Source organism: Oryzias latipes, chromosome 21 (assembly GCF_002234675.1).
Source record: "Oryzias latipes chromosome 21, ASM223467v1".
Taxonomy (NCBI): domain Eukaryota; kingdom Metazoa; phylum Chordata; class Actinopteri; order Beloniformes; family Adrianichthyidae; genus Oryzias; species Oryzias latipes.
This window is the reverse complement of record NC_019879.2, coordinates 450,697-466,832: the sequence shown is the minus strand read 5'-3', so window position 1 is coordinate 466,832 and position 16,136 is coordinate 450,697. Positions and strand designations below refer to the sequence as shown.

The window sequence follows — 16,136 nt, the reverse complement described above, 5'->3', positions numbered from 1 at the left end:
GCAGAACTCTGGGTCCACAGCATAACTCTGGATCCTGAGCAGAACTCTGGGTCCTGAGCAGAACTCTGGGTCCACAGCATAACTCTGGATCCTGAGCAGAACTCTGGGTCCACAGCAGAACTCCGGGTCCACAGCATAACTCTGGATCCTGAGCAGAACTCTGGGTCCTGAGCAGAACTCCGGGTCCACAGCATAACTCTGAATTCTGAGCAGAACTCTGGGTCCTGAGCAGAACTCCGGGTCCACAGCATAACTCTGGATCCTGAGCAGAACTCTGGGTCCACAGCAGAACTCTGGATCCTGAGCAGAACTCTGGGTCCACAGCAGAACTCCGGGTCCACAGCATAACTCTGGATCCTGAGCAGAACTCTGGGTCCTGAGCAGAACTCCGGGTCCACAGCATAACTCTGGATCCTGAGCAGAACTCTGGGTCCTGAGCAGAACTCCGGGTCCACAGCATAACTCTGAATTCTGAGCAGAACTCTGGGTCCTGAGCAGAACTCCGGGTCCACAGCATAACTCTGAATTCTGAGCAGAACTCTGGGTCCTGAGCAGAACTCTGGGTCCTGAGCAGAACTCCGGGTCCACAGCAGAACTCTGGGTCCTGGGCAGAACTCTGGGTCCTGAGCAGAACTCCGGGTCCACAGCAGAACTCTGGATCCTGAGCAGAACTCTGGGTTCTGAGCCACAGTGGTCTGCAGTGACACCTGCTGGAGTTGAGAGGTAATGCCCCACCAACACACGAGCAGAAGCTCCAGCTAAGGGTTCATCACTAAATCTTTCACATGCATAAAGTGTCACAGCATCTGACTGCTGTAGTTTCCAGTCCTGGTTTGGATTCCATACTGAATCTGGATTAAATCCTGAGAGATCCCTGACTCAGCACTAATCCCCCCCCCCAGACTCACAGTGATCTGACACCAGACGCAGTGCAGGCCCGTCAGCCCCTGGTAGCATTTGATGCTTCTGTGACAGCGGTCGCAGTTGGAGGGGCAGTTCCCCTCCATCCACACGTGCAGCATGGCCTACGGAGACACACCGCCGAATGGTCAGCTCTGCAGGACTCCACAAAAAACCGTAGTTTCTGAGTGTAAGAATGTCAGACCCTTTTATTGTTTGCTCAAAGGCTCCTGGTAGGTTTTCTACAGCCCCTCAGGACAACAGGAATATGGAGTCAAACCAGGATCAGCTCACAGGGAAACCCAGATTTAAATGTGAAAACCTAACCCTTGTTCTATCCTAGGCACTTTAACATTGGGAGTGGGGTCATCTTGACCCACTAGACAGACAGAAATCCTCCCACTGTAGATACTCTCTCTTTTAGAGAGTAATATTAGGACCAAGTTTGATTCAATTACATTTTAATTTTATCTATTCTAAAAAAAGAGCAAGAAGAAATAGAATTTAATTTTGATCTCGTCAATCATTCCAAGTCAAATAAACCATGAATAATTAGAACAAAAGTGCAGTTTCGTCAAAATGTTTGGTGTTTCCAGTGACTAAATAGAACATTTATGAAAGCATCAATATTGAGAGGCAGCATCCCAAAATTCAAAGTTCCCACGTTTGCTTTTCCTATTTTTGGTAAATATCTGGTGTCATATTGAAGGGCGTGCTGGTTATCACAAATGAGCCTTTGGCGTAGCCCTTGTGCTATCCTAGGCACTTTAACATTGGGAGTTGGGTCATCTAGACCCACTAGACAGTGCTCTGAACCTTTTTTCTTCAATGATTTGTGATCTTCACTGGTGTCCATGGATTACATGAAATCTTTCCACCTTTATCCACCTTTGTCATGGTAGGGAGAACACATCAATGGAAGGAGGGGGGGTCATAGGATAACACAAGGGGTTAAAACTGTGACCAAACATGTTCATTTGTAGGGATGGTCCAATTTCCAATTATGCGGTCAGGCCCAATAAGGTGGTTTCCAACCCGGAAATCAGATGTAGTCTCCTGATTAGGATCAGATATTTCTTTATTTCATATTTTGATCAGCGCTGTTTATTGAATCATAAATGTTCAATAGTTCTGGAGATACTAACAGTGCAGTCACCAAACTTTCTCTCATGACTAATTATTGTCCATTTTTTCTCACTTATAGTCAACAGTTGTATCTAGCTAGAAGTTGGAGTATTTGTACTTGATATTTATAGTTCAAGTGTGAAATGATAAAAGACGTAGAAGCTAGAGACCAACCTGGATCCCTTTATAATATTGTATTTTTTTTTAATGGTTTACAAAATTGTCCGACTGGGACTATTTGACATGGGGGCGGGGCTTTAAGCCCATTGGCTACGGGACATGATCGGGGTCGGGGGACATCATTTCTGCTCCAGAACCGGCTCCGTCATCAGATGGAGAGCATCATCATCGCTGCATGACAGCAGCAGCTGTTACACAGAAACGTCAGCTTTTCCTTTCCTTTCAGGATTTCACTTTCTTCTAAATTCAAGTTTTCAGAATTTTCTGTTTCAAATGTCTTTCCTTTAAACGTACAACATGTCCCTCAGAGTTTTTCTCTGCTTTTCCTTCACTTCCAGCCGATCCGGACTTTTCTTCACAGGAAATTCTGCAACGTGAACTTTGATCGGGTTCGGTTGGACTTTCACAGGCTGAATGCTCCTCTGTTCATGTCAAAGTCTTCTGCAGCATTCCTGACTTTAAATTTATAGATAATTATAAAAGCTCACATTTCCAGTTGTAATTTAAAAAAATAACTGGACGCTTCAGGAGTTTTAGCTTTAATATTGTGCTTGCAAAGGCTGGACCGGAGGCAGTGTGTGAAGAATGTCTGCTCCACCCAATCTATCAGCACAGGATCTCCACAGTCTCCTCTGCTCTTCTCCCTGGACACCAACCGCTGCACCTCCAGCCACAACTCTGTCAAATTGATCAAGTTTGCAGATGACACCACCCTCATCTGGCTCCTCTCTAACCATGATTCAATTCAATTGTTTATTTCAAATCAAAACAAAAATTACATTAAATAAAATAAGTCAATACAAGACTTTGAAAATTTGATTTGAAAGCGGATTGGATGAAGCTTATGCTTATAGGAATCCAATCCCCCACTCAACACAACTCATAACCGACAACAACAAAATGAAACATTTAACATTATAACGTTAACACACTACATACACAAGACAAAGACAGACAAACATGCCCAAACACTCCGACCCCACCCACGTAAAAGAGAAGATAAAAAGGGAAGAAAGAAACAGAAAACCTCAGCTGAAAAAGAAAAAACAAACCAAAACACACCAACAACACAAGTAAGCATATAAACACATGTTCTTTTGTCTTTTCCTTCTCCCTCCTGCTTCATCATCCCCCCTTCCCCCCCCCTTCTCTTTCTTCCTCCTTTATGCATCTTTTTCCTTTTTCTTCCTTTCACTTTCCCATAGCTTATGGATTTGGATTCAATAGAGAAAATAAATAAATAAATCCACTAACTCATAGATGTGAAACGTATTCCTAAGCCTGTTCATCATTGTTACATTACTTCATGGTACTTCTTCCTTATGTATCTTTTAAAGAAACATTTAAACTGGACAAGACTTTTACAAGTTTTCACATCCTCCAGCAGATCGTTGCATAGGGTGACACCCTTCACTGTGGATTTTAGGGTTGTCCTTACTTTAGGTTGATAACATTTGTTGGTTCCTCTCATGTTGTATTTATTTACCGCATCTCTGCTTTGAAACAAAGTTTGAATATTAGATGGCAGAAAATTTATTGATTCTTTAGACATGATTTGAGCAGTTTTAAAATCAACCAAATCCTGTCATTTTAAATTAAATTTGTTAAGAAAAAGTGAATTGGTGTGCTCATTATATTTAACTTTGTGAACTAATCTGATGGCTCACTTTTGGAGTATAATTAGAGGATGCAAATTTGTTTTGTAAAAATTTCCCCAAACTTCAATACAGTAATTCAAATATGCCATTATGAAGGAGTGATACAAAATAAATAAGGCGTTTTGATTAGGCATCGAGCTACATCTTTTCATCACTCCAACACATTCAGCCACTTTTGAACGTAAATACTGTATGTGAGGTTTCCACATCAATAATTACATGTTTTTGCACTTTCTCAATAGCTGATGAGTCTGCCTACAGGAGGGAGGAGGACCGGCTGGTGTCGAGGTGCAGCATCAACAACCTGGAGCTGAACGCCCAGAAGACAGTGGAGATGATGGTGGACTTCAGGAGAGTCACAGCCCCCTCACCCCCCCCCCCTCATCATGACAGACTCTCCCATCACCATAGTGGACTCTGTCTGTTTCCTCGGCACCACCATCACTCAGGACCTCAAGTGGGGGCCGTCCATCAGCTCTTCGCTCAAAAAGGCCCAGCAGAGGATGTACTTCCTGTGGCAGTTGAAGAAAGCCAAGCTGCCGGCCCAGATGATGTTCAGTTCTACACGGCCATCATAGAATCCATCCTCACCTCCTCCATCACCGTGTGGTACGCTGGAGCCACAGCCAGGGTCATAAACAGACTGCAGCGTATTGTGCGCTCAGCTGACAAGCTGATTGGCTGCAGCCTCCCATCTGTCCAGGACCGCTACGTCTCCAGAACCCGGGGAGGTGCAGGTCGACCCGTCTCCCCCTGGACATGGTCTACTTGAACTATTCTCTTCAGGCAGGAGGCTAAGGTCCATCAGGACCAGAACCTCATGACACAGGAACAGTTTCTTTCCCTCTGCAGTCAGACTCATGAACACCTTTTAACTCCTCCCCCCTAAAATCTTTTCATCTATATGTCCAGTTACCTGTCCACTACCTGCACCTTCTCCATCCTCAGTTTGCACAAATTATTGGTTGAATGCTGTAAAGCATTCAACCCTTTGTTTTCCTGTTTCTCTTTATTTATTATTGGTTGAATGCTGTAAAGCATTCAACCCTTTGTTTTCCTCTTCTGCTATCTTCCGCCGTTTTTCGGCACTTAACTCCTTCTACAATTTTTAACCGATTGTAACCATTCAACTTTTAAAATGTTCAGCTCTTTCAGCTAATTACTGCTATGACTTTTGGTACTTCTAATCCTTGTACTTTTTAAGATATTCCAGGTTTTCCGGGAATTTTTGCTCCATTGAAATACATGGAGAATTTTTCGTGCAGAAGTTCACAGTTAAACTCCTTCTACAATTTTTCACCTATTTTAACCGTTCGACTATGAAAATGTTCAGCTCTTTCATCTTATTCTAGCTATGGCATTTTGTTCTTCAAATCCTTGAACTTTTCCAGATATTCCCGGATATTCCCGGATTTTCCAATTATTTTGCTCCATTGACAATACCTTTGCTTCTTTAAACAATTGTAACGTCAACATGCTTTCAGGTAGAGACACCGTTCAAACATTTAAATGTTCAAAAGGCTTTGGACTTCAACATAAGGCTCAAAATTATTATGGGATGGCAACACCACCTACAGTTTGGCGGCCATTTTGTGCCAAAATGTGAGGCAATTTTAAACTTCTTCAAACTTTCACCTATTTCTACCATTCTACTATTACAATGTTCAACCCTTTCAGCATATTCCTTTCAGCTATGACATTTGGTCCTTCAAATCCTTGAACTTTTCCAGATATTCCCTTATATTCCCAGATTTTCCAATCTTTTTGCTCCATTGGCCACACCTTTGCTTCTTTAAACAATTGTAACTTTAACATTCTTTTGGCTAGAGACACCGTTCAAATATTGAAATGTTCACAAGGTTTTGGACCTCAACATAAAGTTCAAAATTATTATGGGATGGCAACACCACCTACAGTTTGGCGGCCATTTTGTGCCAAAATGTGAGGCAATTTTAAACTTCTTCAAACTTTCACCTATTTCTACCATTCTACTATTACAATGTTCAACCCTTTCAGCTTATTCCTTTCAGCTATGACATTTGGTCCTTCAAATCCTTGAACTTTTCCAGATATTCCCGGATATTCCCAGATTTTCCAATCTTTTTGCTCCACTGGCCACATTTTGCTTCTTTAAACAATTGTAACTTTAACATTCTTTTGGCTAGAGACACCGTTCAAATATTGAAATGTTCACAAGGTTTTGGACTTCAACATAAGGTTCAAAATTATTATGGGATGGCAACACCACCTACAGTTTGGCGGCCATTTTGTGCCAAAATGTGAGGCAATTTTAAACTTCTTCAAACTTTCACCTATTTTTACCATTCTACTATTACAATGTTCAACCCTTTCAGCATATTCCTTTCAGCTATGACATTTGGTCCTTCAAATCCTTGAACTTTTCCAGATATTCCCTTATATTCCCAGATTTTCCAATCTTTTTGCTCCATTGGCCACACCTTTGCTTCTTTAAACAATTGTAACTTTAACATTCTTTTGGCTAGAGACACCGTTCAAATATTGAAATGTTCACAAGGTTTTGGACCTCAACATAAAGTTCAAAATTATTATGGGATGGCAACACCACCTACAGTTTGGCGGCCATTTTGTGCCAAAATGTGAGGCAATTTTAAACTTCTTCAAACTTTCACCTATTTTTACCATTCTACTATTACAATGTTCAACCCTTTCAGCTTATTCCTTTCAGCTATGACATTTGGTCCTTCAAATCCTTGAACTTTTCCAGATATTCCCGGATATTCCCAGATTTTCCAATCTTTTTGCTCCACTGGCCACATTTTGCTTCTTTAAACAATTGTAACTTTAACATTCTTTTGGCTAGAGACACCGTTCAAATAATGAAATGTTCACAAGGTTTTGGATTTCAACATAAGGTTCAAAATTATTATGGGATGGCAACACCACCTACAGTTTGGCAGCCATTTTGTGCCAAAATGTGAGGCAATTTTAAACTTCTTCAAACTTTCACCTATTTCTACCATTCTACTATTACAATGTTCAACCCTTTCAGCATATTCCTTTCAGCTATGACATTTGGTCCTTCAAATCCTTGAACTTTTCCAGATATTCCCTTATATTCCCAGATTTTCCAATCTTTTTGCTCCATTGGCCACACCTTTGCTTCTTTAAACAATTGTAACTTTAACATTCTTTTGGCTAGAGACACCGTTCAAATATTGAAATGTTCACAAGGTTTTGGACCTCAACATAAAGTTCAAAATTATTATGGGATGGCAACACCACCTACAGTTTGGCGGCCATTTTGTGCTAAAATGTGAGGCAATTTTAAACTTCTTCAAACTTTCACCTATTTTTACCATTCTACTATTACAATGTTCAACCCTTTCAGCTTATTCTATTCAGCTACGACTTTTAGTCTTTCAAATGTTTGAACTTTTCAAGATATTCCAAGATTTTCCAGGATTTTCCAAGATTTTTGCTTCATTTAAATACATGGAGAATCCTTGAAAACCTTTGTTGCTTTCAAGCATTATAACTTTAACATGCTTTCAGCTAGAGGCACCGTTCAAACATTGAAATTCTCACAAGGCTTTGGACTTCAACATACGTTTAAAAATTATTATGGGATGGCAACACAACCTACTGTTTGGTGGGCATTTTTTGACAAAATCTGAAGAAAATATTGCAATAAACGTCATCCATGGCTGGAACTGAACATATTGAAATTCACTGGATCTGGACATATAAGGAATGTGGGCGTTGTTAGCAAACAAAGCTCGTTGCTAAGGACGTCCAAAAGTTTACTTTTTCCGATTCATCTGAAACCGACGTTGATTTGTTCCTCATCTCCAGGCGACCCAAACATAAAATGGTTGCTATGGAGATAAAATCAATAGAAAAGCTGCCATTTTGAAAAGACTGGATTTTCTATCAACTTAGAACATGTAGCTTTGACCTATATGATACTCTCAAACAATGTGTTTTTTTGAGTCAGTTGATGATGCTGATTCCAATGCTAGCACTTTTGGCCATTTTAGCAACATCTTCAAATTTTCAACAGTTCAGCCAATTTTTCAACAATTTCAGCTTTCATGCTTAACTCCTACAAATTTTGACCTATTTTAGCCATTCTACTATTACAATGTTCAACTTTTTTAGCTTATTCCCGCTATGACTTTTTTCTCAAATCTTTGAACTTTTAAATATATTCGAGGATTTTTGCTACATTAAAATACATGGGAAATCTTATAGCTTAACTTCTTATACAGTTTTTTACCCACTTTGACCATTCTACGTTTAAAATGTTGAGCTCTTCCAGCTCTGTTCAGCCATTTCTTTAGCATATTCAGCTTTCATTCAGCAATACAGCATTCAACCCTGCATTTTCTTCTGGAAATGCAGCCCCTTCTAGTTGGTTGAATGCTGTAAAGCATTCAACCCTTTGTTTTCCTGTTTCTCTTTATTTATTATTATTATTATTTATACTATCTTCCGCCGTTTTTTGACACTTAACTTCTTCTACAATTTTTAACCTATTTTAACCATTCAACTTTTAAAATGTTCAGCTCCTTCATCTTATTAATGCTATGACTTTTGGTACTTCTAATCCTTGTACTTTTTAAGATATTCCAGTTTTTCAGGGAATTTTTGCCCTATTAAAATGCATTGGGAAGTTATGGTACATGAGGTTCCGGGTTCGACATCCGGTTCGGACCCTTAAATTTTTTTTTACCATTTTACTTTTAAAATGTTGAGCTCTTTCAACTTAATACAGTTATTTCTTTTGGTCATTCAAATCATTGAACTTTTTAAGATATTCCAGGATTTTCCAGGATTTTTTGCTCCATTAAAATACATGGAGAATCCTTGAAACCTTTGTTTATTTCAACCATTGTAACTTCAACATGCCTTTAGCTAGAAACACCGTTCAAACATTAAACTGCTCATAAGACTTTGTATTTCAATATAAGTTTTGAAATTATTATGGGATGGCAACACCAACTACGGTTTTGCGGCCATTTTTTGCCTAAATGTGAGGTGATTTTTAACTTCAGTTTTTACCTATTTTAACCATTTTACTGTTGCAATGTTAAGATTTTTCAGCTTTATCCTTTCAGCTATTACTTTTGATCTTTCAAATCCTTGAACCTTTCAAGATATTCCATGCTTGTACAGGATTTTCCAAGATTTTTGCTCCATTTAAATACATTGAGAATCCTTTTTTACCACCACTTTTGGTCATTCAAATCCTTTGACTTTTCAAAAGTGAAAACTGTCGTTCGTTTTTTCCACGTAAATAACGAACTGTGGCTTGAAATCATTTCAACTCGGCTTTTCCCAATAAGATGATACACGACAAGCCTGATTAATATATACCGGCTGCATCTTGTCATCACAGAAGTGTTGGCTCAATGGCTTAGTAAGTGGTCTTACAATACTGAGGTTCTGAGTTTGATTCCAGCATCTGACTTTTTCTGCATGTTTTTTTTACCTTGCCTTTCTTGATAAAATTCAGTTCCACTAACTCAATTATATTTCGTTACATGGAAACATTTTCTTTCAGGTGGGGTTACTCATAAGCTTTGACTTTTTATCCTTTTACAGTGCCAGGACAGTGCAGCCATTTCATCAGCAAATTCAGCTTTCATTCATTGTTCCTTTATCTTTTCAAGAACCTTTGCTTCTTCCACACAATTTTAGCTAAAGACACCATTCAAACGTTAAAATGATCACAGCAGCTTAAAGCACACACACAAACACTCAATGTATGTTAGAAAAAACAGTGGGAGCAAATCTAAGTTAGTTTTGATGTTTTTTTTTATTTTCCTCCTCGTAGCTGGAAGCTGCAGTTCAAACATGTGCTGCAGCCATCTTGTGGACAAGCGTTGGGACCCGGGCCTTAGCCCCGCCCACGGCCGCTAAGGCTCATGGGAAAGTGTTGATTCCCAAACCATGAGTTAGGTGGCTGTTACGAGAAGTGACTATCATGTTTTCACACCACATGTGATATTGTTAAAATGAAAATATTTTGCTGTGTCATTCAGCTAGCAAGCGGATGATCAACATAACTCACCATTACACATTGATGAGTGTGTTATGACTAATGGCACATACACAGTTGAGAGAATTGATCTTGAGGCTCAACATGTGACAGAATGTCACCTGTTGCAGCAGGTGACTCCACTTTTACTGTCAAATGTTAAGTAGTCATTATGGGATGGAGACTGTTTGGCAGCCATTTTTTGTTATTCAAATCTGAAGCCTTTGTTTCTTTAAACGAATATAACTTCAACATACTTGTCGCTAGAGACACCGTTCAAACATTAAAATGATCACAAGGCTTTGGACTATAAAATACGTTTAGAAATCATTATGGGATGTCGACACAACCTAACGTTGGTGGCCTTTTTATGACAAAATCTGAAGCAAATATTGCAATAAACTTAATCCATGGCTGGAACTGAACATATTGAAATTCACTGGATCTGGACATATAAGGAATGTGGGCGTGGTTAGCCAACAAACTTCGTTGCTAAGGACGTCCAAAGGTTTACTTTTACCGATTTGTCTGAAACTGACGTCGATTTGTTCGTCATCCCATGCCGACCCAAACATAAAATGGTTGCTATGGAGATAAAATCAATAGAAAAGCCGTCATTTTGAAAAAAGTGGATTTTTTTATCAACCAAGAACATGTAGCTTTTACCAATATGATACTCTCAAACAATGTGTTTTTTGAGTCAGTTGATGATGCTGATTCCAATGCTAGCACTTTTAGCCATTTTAGCAACATCTTTAAATTTTCAACAGTTCAGCCATTTTTTAATCAACTTAAGCTTTCATGCTCAACTCCGTCTACAAATTTTGACCTGTTTTGGTCATTCTACTTTTACAATGTTCACCTTTGACTTGTGGTCCTTTAACTTTTCAAAATATTTCAGGATTTTGCAGGACAGTTTAGCCATTTTTTTGAACAATTTCAGCTTTCATGCTTAACTCCTTCTACAATGTTTGACCTATTTTAGACATTCTACTTTTACAATGTTCAGCTTTTTCCTCATATTTCTGCTTTCATTCAGCAATACAGCATTCAACCCTGCATTTTCTTCTGGAAATGCAGCTCCTTATAGTTTCTTTATTATAGTATCTTCCGCCGTTTTTTGGCGTTTAACTACTTCTACAATTTTTAACCTATTTGAACCATTCAACTTTTAAAATGTTCAGCTCTTTCAGCTTATTCCTGCTATGACTTTTGATTTTTCAAATCCTTTTACTTTTTAAGATATTCCAGTTTTTCCGGGAATTTTTGCCCTATTAAAATACATTGGGAAGTTACGGTGCATGAGGTTCCAGGTTCGACACCCGGTTCGGACGCTTCAAAATTTTCTTCCAACCAACTTTTAAAATGTTCAACTCTTTCAACTTATTACAGTTATTACTTTTGGTCATTCAAATCATTGAACTTTTTAAGATATTCCAGGATTTACCAGGAATTTTGCTCCATTAAATTACATAGGGAATTCTTGTGCTTAACCTCTTTTACAGGTTTGCACCTATATTAACCATTTTACTTTTAAAATGTTGAGCTCTTTCAGCTCAGTTCAGCCATTTCTTTTACAAATTAAGCTTTCTTTCAGCAATACAGCATTCAACCCTGCATTTTCTTCTGGAAATGCAGCTCCTTTTAGTGTTACATTTGTTTTCCTCTTATGCTATCTTCCGCCGTTTTTCGGCACTTAACTCCTTCTACAATTTTTAACCGATTATAACCGTTTAACTTTTAAAATGTTCAGCTCTTTCATCTTATTACTGCTATGACTTTTGGTTTTTCAAATCCTTGTACTTTTTAAGATATTTCAGGATATTACAGGATTTTTTGCTTCATTGAAATACATTGAAAAAAATCCTTGCAAACTTTTGTTTCTTTCAACCATTATAACTTCAACATACTTGTAGCTAGAGACACCGTTCAAACATTTAAATGATCACAAGGCTTTGGACTATAAAATAAGTTTAGAAATCATTATGGGATGTTGACACAACGTATATTTTGGTGGCCATTTTATGACAAAATCTGAAGCAAATATTCCAATAAACTTCATCCATGGCTGGAACTGAACATATTGAAATTTACTGGATCTGGACATATAAGGAATGTGGGCGTGGTTAGCAAACAAACTTCGTTGTTAAGGACGTCCAAAGGTTTACTTTTTCCGATTTGTCTGCAACTGACGTCGATTTGTTCGTCATGCCCCGGTGACCCAAACGTAAAATGGTTGCTATGGAGATAAAATTAATAGAAAGCCGCCATTTTGAAAAAAATGGATTTTCTATTAACTTAGAACATGTAGGTTTTACCAATATGATACTCTCAAACAACGTGTTTTTTGGATTCAGTTGATGATGCTGATTCCAATGCTAGCACTTTTAGCCATTTTAGCAACTTCTTCAAATTTTCAACACTTCAGCCATTTTTTCAACAATTTCAGCTTTAATGCTTAACTCCTTCTACAAACTTTGACCTATTTCAGCCATTCTACTATTACAATGTTCAACTTTTTCATCTTATTCCTGCTAGGACTTTTGCACATTTAACTTTTCAAAGTTTTCCCAGTACAGTTAAGCCATTTCTTCAGCTAATTCAGCTTTCATTCAGCAGTACAGCATTCAACCCTGCATTTTCTTCTGGAAATGCAGCTTCTTCTAGTTTATTATAGTATCTTCCGCCGTTTTTTGGCGTTTAACTCCTTCTACAATTTTTAACCGATTTTAACCATTCAACTTTTAAAATGTTCAGCTCTTTCATCTTATTTCTGCTATGACTTTTGGTTTTTCAAATCCTTTTACTTTTTAAGATATTCCAGGTTTTCCGGGAATTTTTGTTCCATTGAAATACATGGAGAATTTTTCGTTCAGAAGTTCACAGTTAAACTCCTTCTACAATTTTTCACCTATTTTAACCGTTCGACTATGAAAATGTTCAGCTCTTTCATCTTATTCTAGCTATGACATTTTGGTCCTTCAAATCTTTGAACTTTTCCAGATATTCCCGGATATTCCCAGATTTTCCAATGTTTTTGCTCCATTGGCCACACCTTTGCTTCTTTAAGCAATTGTAACTTTAACATTCTTTTGGCTAGAGACACCGTTCAAATATTGAAATGTTCACAAGGTTTTGGACTTCAACATAAGGTTCAAAATTATTATGGGATGGCAACACCACCTACAGTTTGGCGGCAATTTTGTGCCAAAATGTGAGGCAATTTTAAACTTCTTCAAACTTTCACGTATTTTAATCCTTCTACTATTACAATGTTCAACCCTTTCAGCTTATTCCTTTCAGCTATGACTTTTGGTCCTTCAAATCATTGAACTTTTCCAGATATTCCCGGATATTCCCAGATTTTCCAATCTTTTTGCTCCATTGGCCACACCTTTGCTTCTTTAAACAATTGTAACTTTAACATTCTTTTGGCTAGAGACACCGTTCAAATATTGAAATGTTCACAAGGTTTTGGACTTCAACATAAGGCTCAAAATTATTATGGGATGGCAACACCACCTACAGTTTGGCGGCCATTTTGTGCCAAAATGTGAGGCAATTTTAAACTTCTTCAAACTTTCACCTATTTTTACCATTCTACTATTACAATGTTCAACCCTTTCAGCTTATTCCTTTCAGCTATGACTTTTGGTCCTTCAAATCTTAGAACTTTTCCACATATTCCCGGATATTCCCGGATTTTCCAACGTTTTTGCTCCATTGGCCACACCTTTGCTTCTTTAAACAATTGTAACTTTAACATTCTTTTGGCTAGAGACACCGTTCAAATATTGAAATGTTCACAAGGTTTTGGACTTCAACATAAGGCTCAAAATTATTATGGGATGGCAACACCACCTACAGTTTGGCGGCCATTTTGTGCCAAAATGTGAGGCAATTTTAAACTTCTTCAAACTTTCACCTATTTTTACCATTCTACTATTACAATGTTCAACCCTTTCATCTTATTCCTTTCAGTTATGACTTTTGGTCCTTCAAATCCCTGAACTTTTCCACATATTCCCGGATATTCCCGAATTTTCCAATCTTTTTGCTCCATTGGCCACACCTTTGCTTCTTTAAACAATTGTAACTTTAACATTCTTTCCAGGATTTTCCAAGATTTTTGCTTCATTTAAATACATGGAGAATCCTTGAAAACCTTTGTTGCTTTCAAGCATTATAACTTTAACATGCTTTCAGCTAGAGGCACCGTTCAAACATTGAAATGCTCACAAGGCTTTGGACTTCAACATACGTTTTGAAATTATTATTCGATGGCAACACAACCTACTGTTTGGTGGGCATTTTTTGACAAAATCTGAAGCAAATGTTGCAATAAATTTCATCCATGGCTGGAACTGAACATATTGAAATTCACTGGATCTGGACATATAAGGAATGTGGGCGTGGTTAGCAAACAAAGCTCGTTGCTAAGGACGTCCAAAAGTTTACTTTTTCCGATTCATCTGAAACCGACGTTGATTTGTTCCTCATCTCCAGGCGACCCAAACATAAAATGGTTGCTATGGAGATAAAATTAATAGAAAAGCCGCCATTTTAAAAAGAGTGGATTTTCTATCAACTTAGAACATGTAGCTTTTACCAATATAATACTCTCAAACAACGTGTTTTTTGGAGTCAGTTGATGATGCTGATTCCAATGCTATTACTTTTAGCCATTTTAGCAACATCTTCAAATTTTCAACAATTCAGCCATTTTTTCAACAGTTTCAGCTTTCATGCTTAAGTCCTACAACTTTTGACCTATTTCAGCCATTCTACTATTACAATGTTCAACTTTTTCATCTTATTCCTGCTAGGACTTTTGCACATTTAACTTTTCAAAGTTTTCCCAGTACAGTTAAGCCATTTCTTCAGCTAATTCAGCTTTCATTCAGCAGTACAGCATTCAACCCTGCATTTTCTTCTGGAAATGCAGCTCCTTCTAGTTATTATTATTTATACTATCTTCCGCCGTTTTTTGACACTTAACTACTTCTACAATTTTTAACCGATTTTTACCATTCAACTTTTAAAATGTTCAGCTTTTTCAGCTTATTATTGCTATGACTTTTGGTACTTCTAATCCTTCTACTTTTTAAGATATTCCAGTTTTTCCGGGAATTTTTGCCCTATTAATATGCATTGGGAAGTTATGATACACGAGGCGCCCGGTTCGACACCCGGTTCGGACGCTTCAAAATTTTTTACCATTTTACTTTTAAAATGTTCAACTCTTTCAACTTATTACAGTTATTACTTTTGGTCATTCAAATCATTGAACTTTTTAAGATAATCCAGGATTTTCCAGGATTTTTGGCTCCATTAAAATACATAGAGAATCCTTGTGCTTAACTTCTTTTACAGGTTTTTACTTACTTTAACCATTGTATGAAACAGTTCAGCTCATTCCTTTCCTTCAAATCTTCAAATTTTCATTAATTCAGCCATTTTTTCAATAATTTCAGGCCTTGTTTAACCCCTTTTACAATTTTTTTACCTCCAAAATTTTTTTTTACCACCACTTTTGGTCCTTTAAATCCTGCGACTTTTCAAAAGTGAAGGCTCATGGGAAAGTGTTGATTCCCAAACCATGAGTTAGGTGGCTGTTACGAGAAGTGACTATCATGTTTTTGCCCCACATAAGTTAGTGGTTTAATGAAAATAAATGCTGTATCACTCAGCTAGCTAGCTAGCTGATGATCAATATATCTCTCCATCACATGGATGTGTGTGCAAAAAGTAATGGCACATGCATAGTTGAGAGAATTGATCTTGAAGCTCTGCATATGCCAGAATATCTCCTGCTGCAGGATGTGGCTACACTTTTACTGTCAAATGATTAGTGCTTTGTATTACAACATCAAGGTTTGAAGTCATTGTGGGATGGAGACTGTTTGGCAGCCATTTTGCGTTTTTCAAATTTGAAACCTCTGTTTCTTTCAACCAATATAACTTCCACATACTTGTCGCTAGAGACACCGTTCAAACATTAAAATGATCACAAGGCTTTGGACTATTAAATACGTTTATAAATCATTATGGGATGTCGACACAACCTACTGTTGGTGGCCTTTTTATGACAAAATCTGAAGCAAATATTGCAATAAACTTCATCCATGGCTAGAACTGAACATATTGAAATTCACTGGGTCTGGACATATAAGGAATGTGGGCGTGGTTAGCCAACAAACTTCGTTGCTAAGGACGTCCAAAGGTTTACTTTTTCCGATTTGTCTGAAACT

General features: G+C 37.9%; 1 protein-coding gene across 1 annotated transcript in view; it reads right to left on the bottom strand.

Moving 5' to 3' along the window:
- The window catches only part of LOC105356367 (diacylglycerol kinase beta), a 123,571-nt gene that overhangs the window by 96,466 nt on the left and 10,969 nt on the right, over window positions 1-16,136 (bottom strand). The window contains exon 7 of the mRNA XM_023950595.1: window positions 909-1,025. Coding sequence (XP_023806363.1) covers window positions 909-1,025 — 117 coding nt within the window. The remainder of the gene's footprint in view (window positions 1-908; window positions 1,026-16,136) is intronic.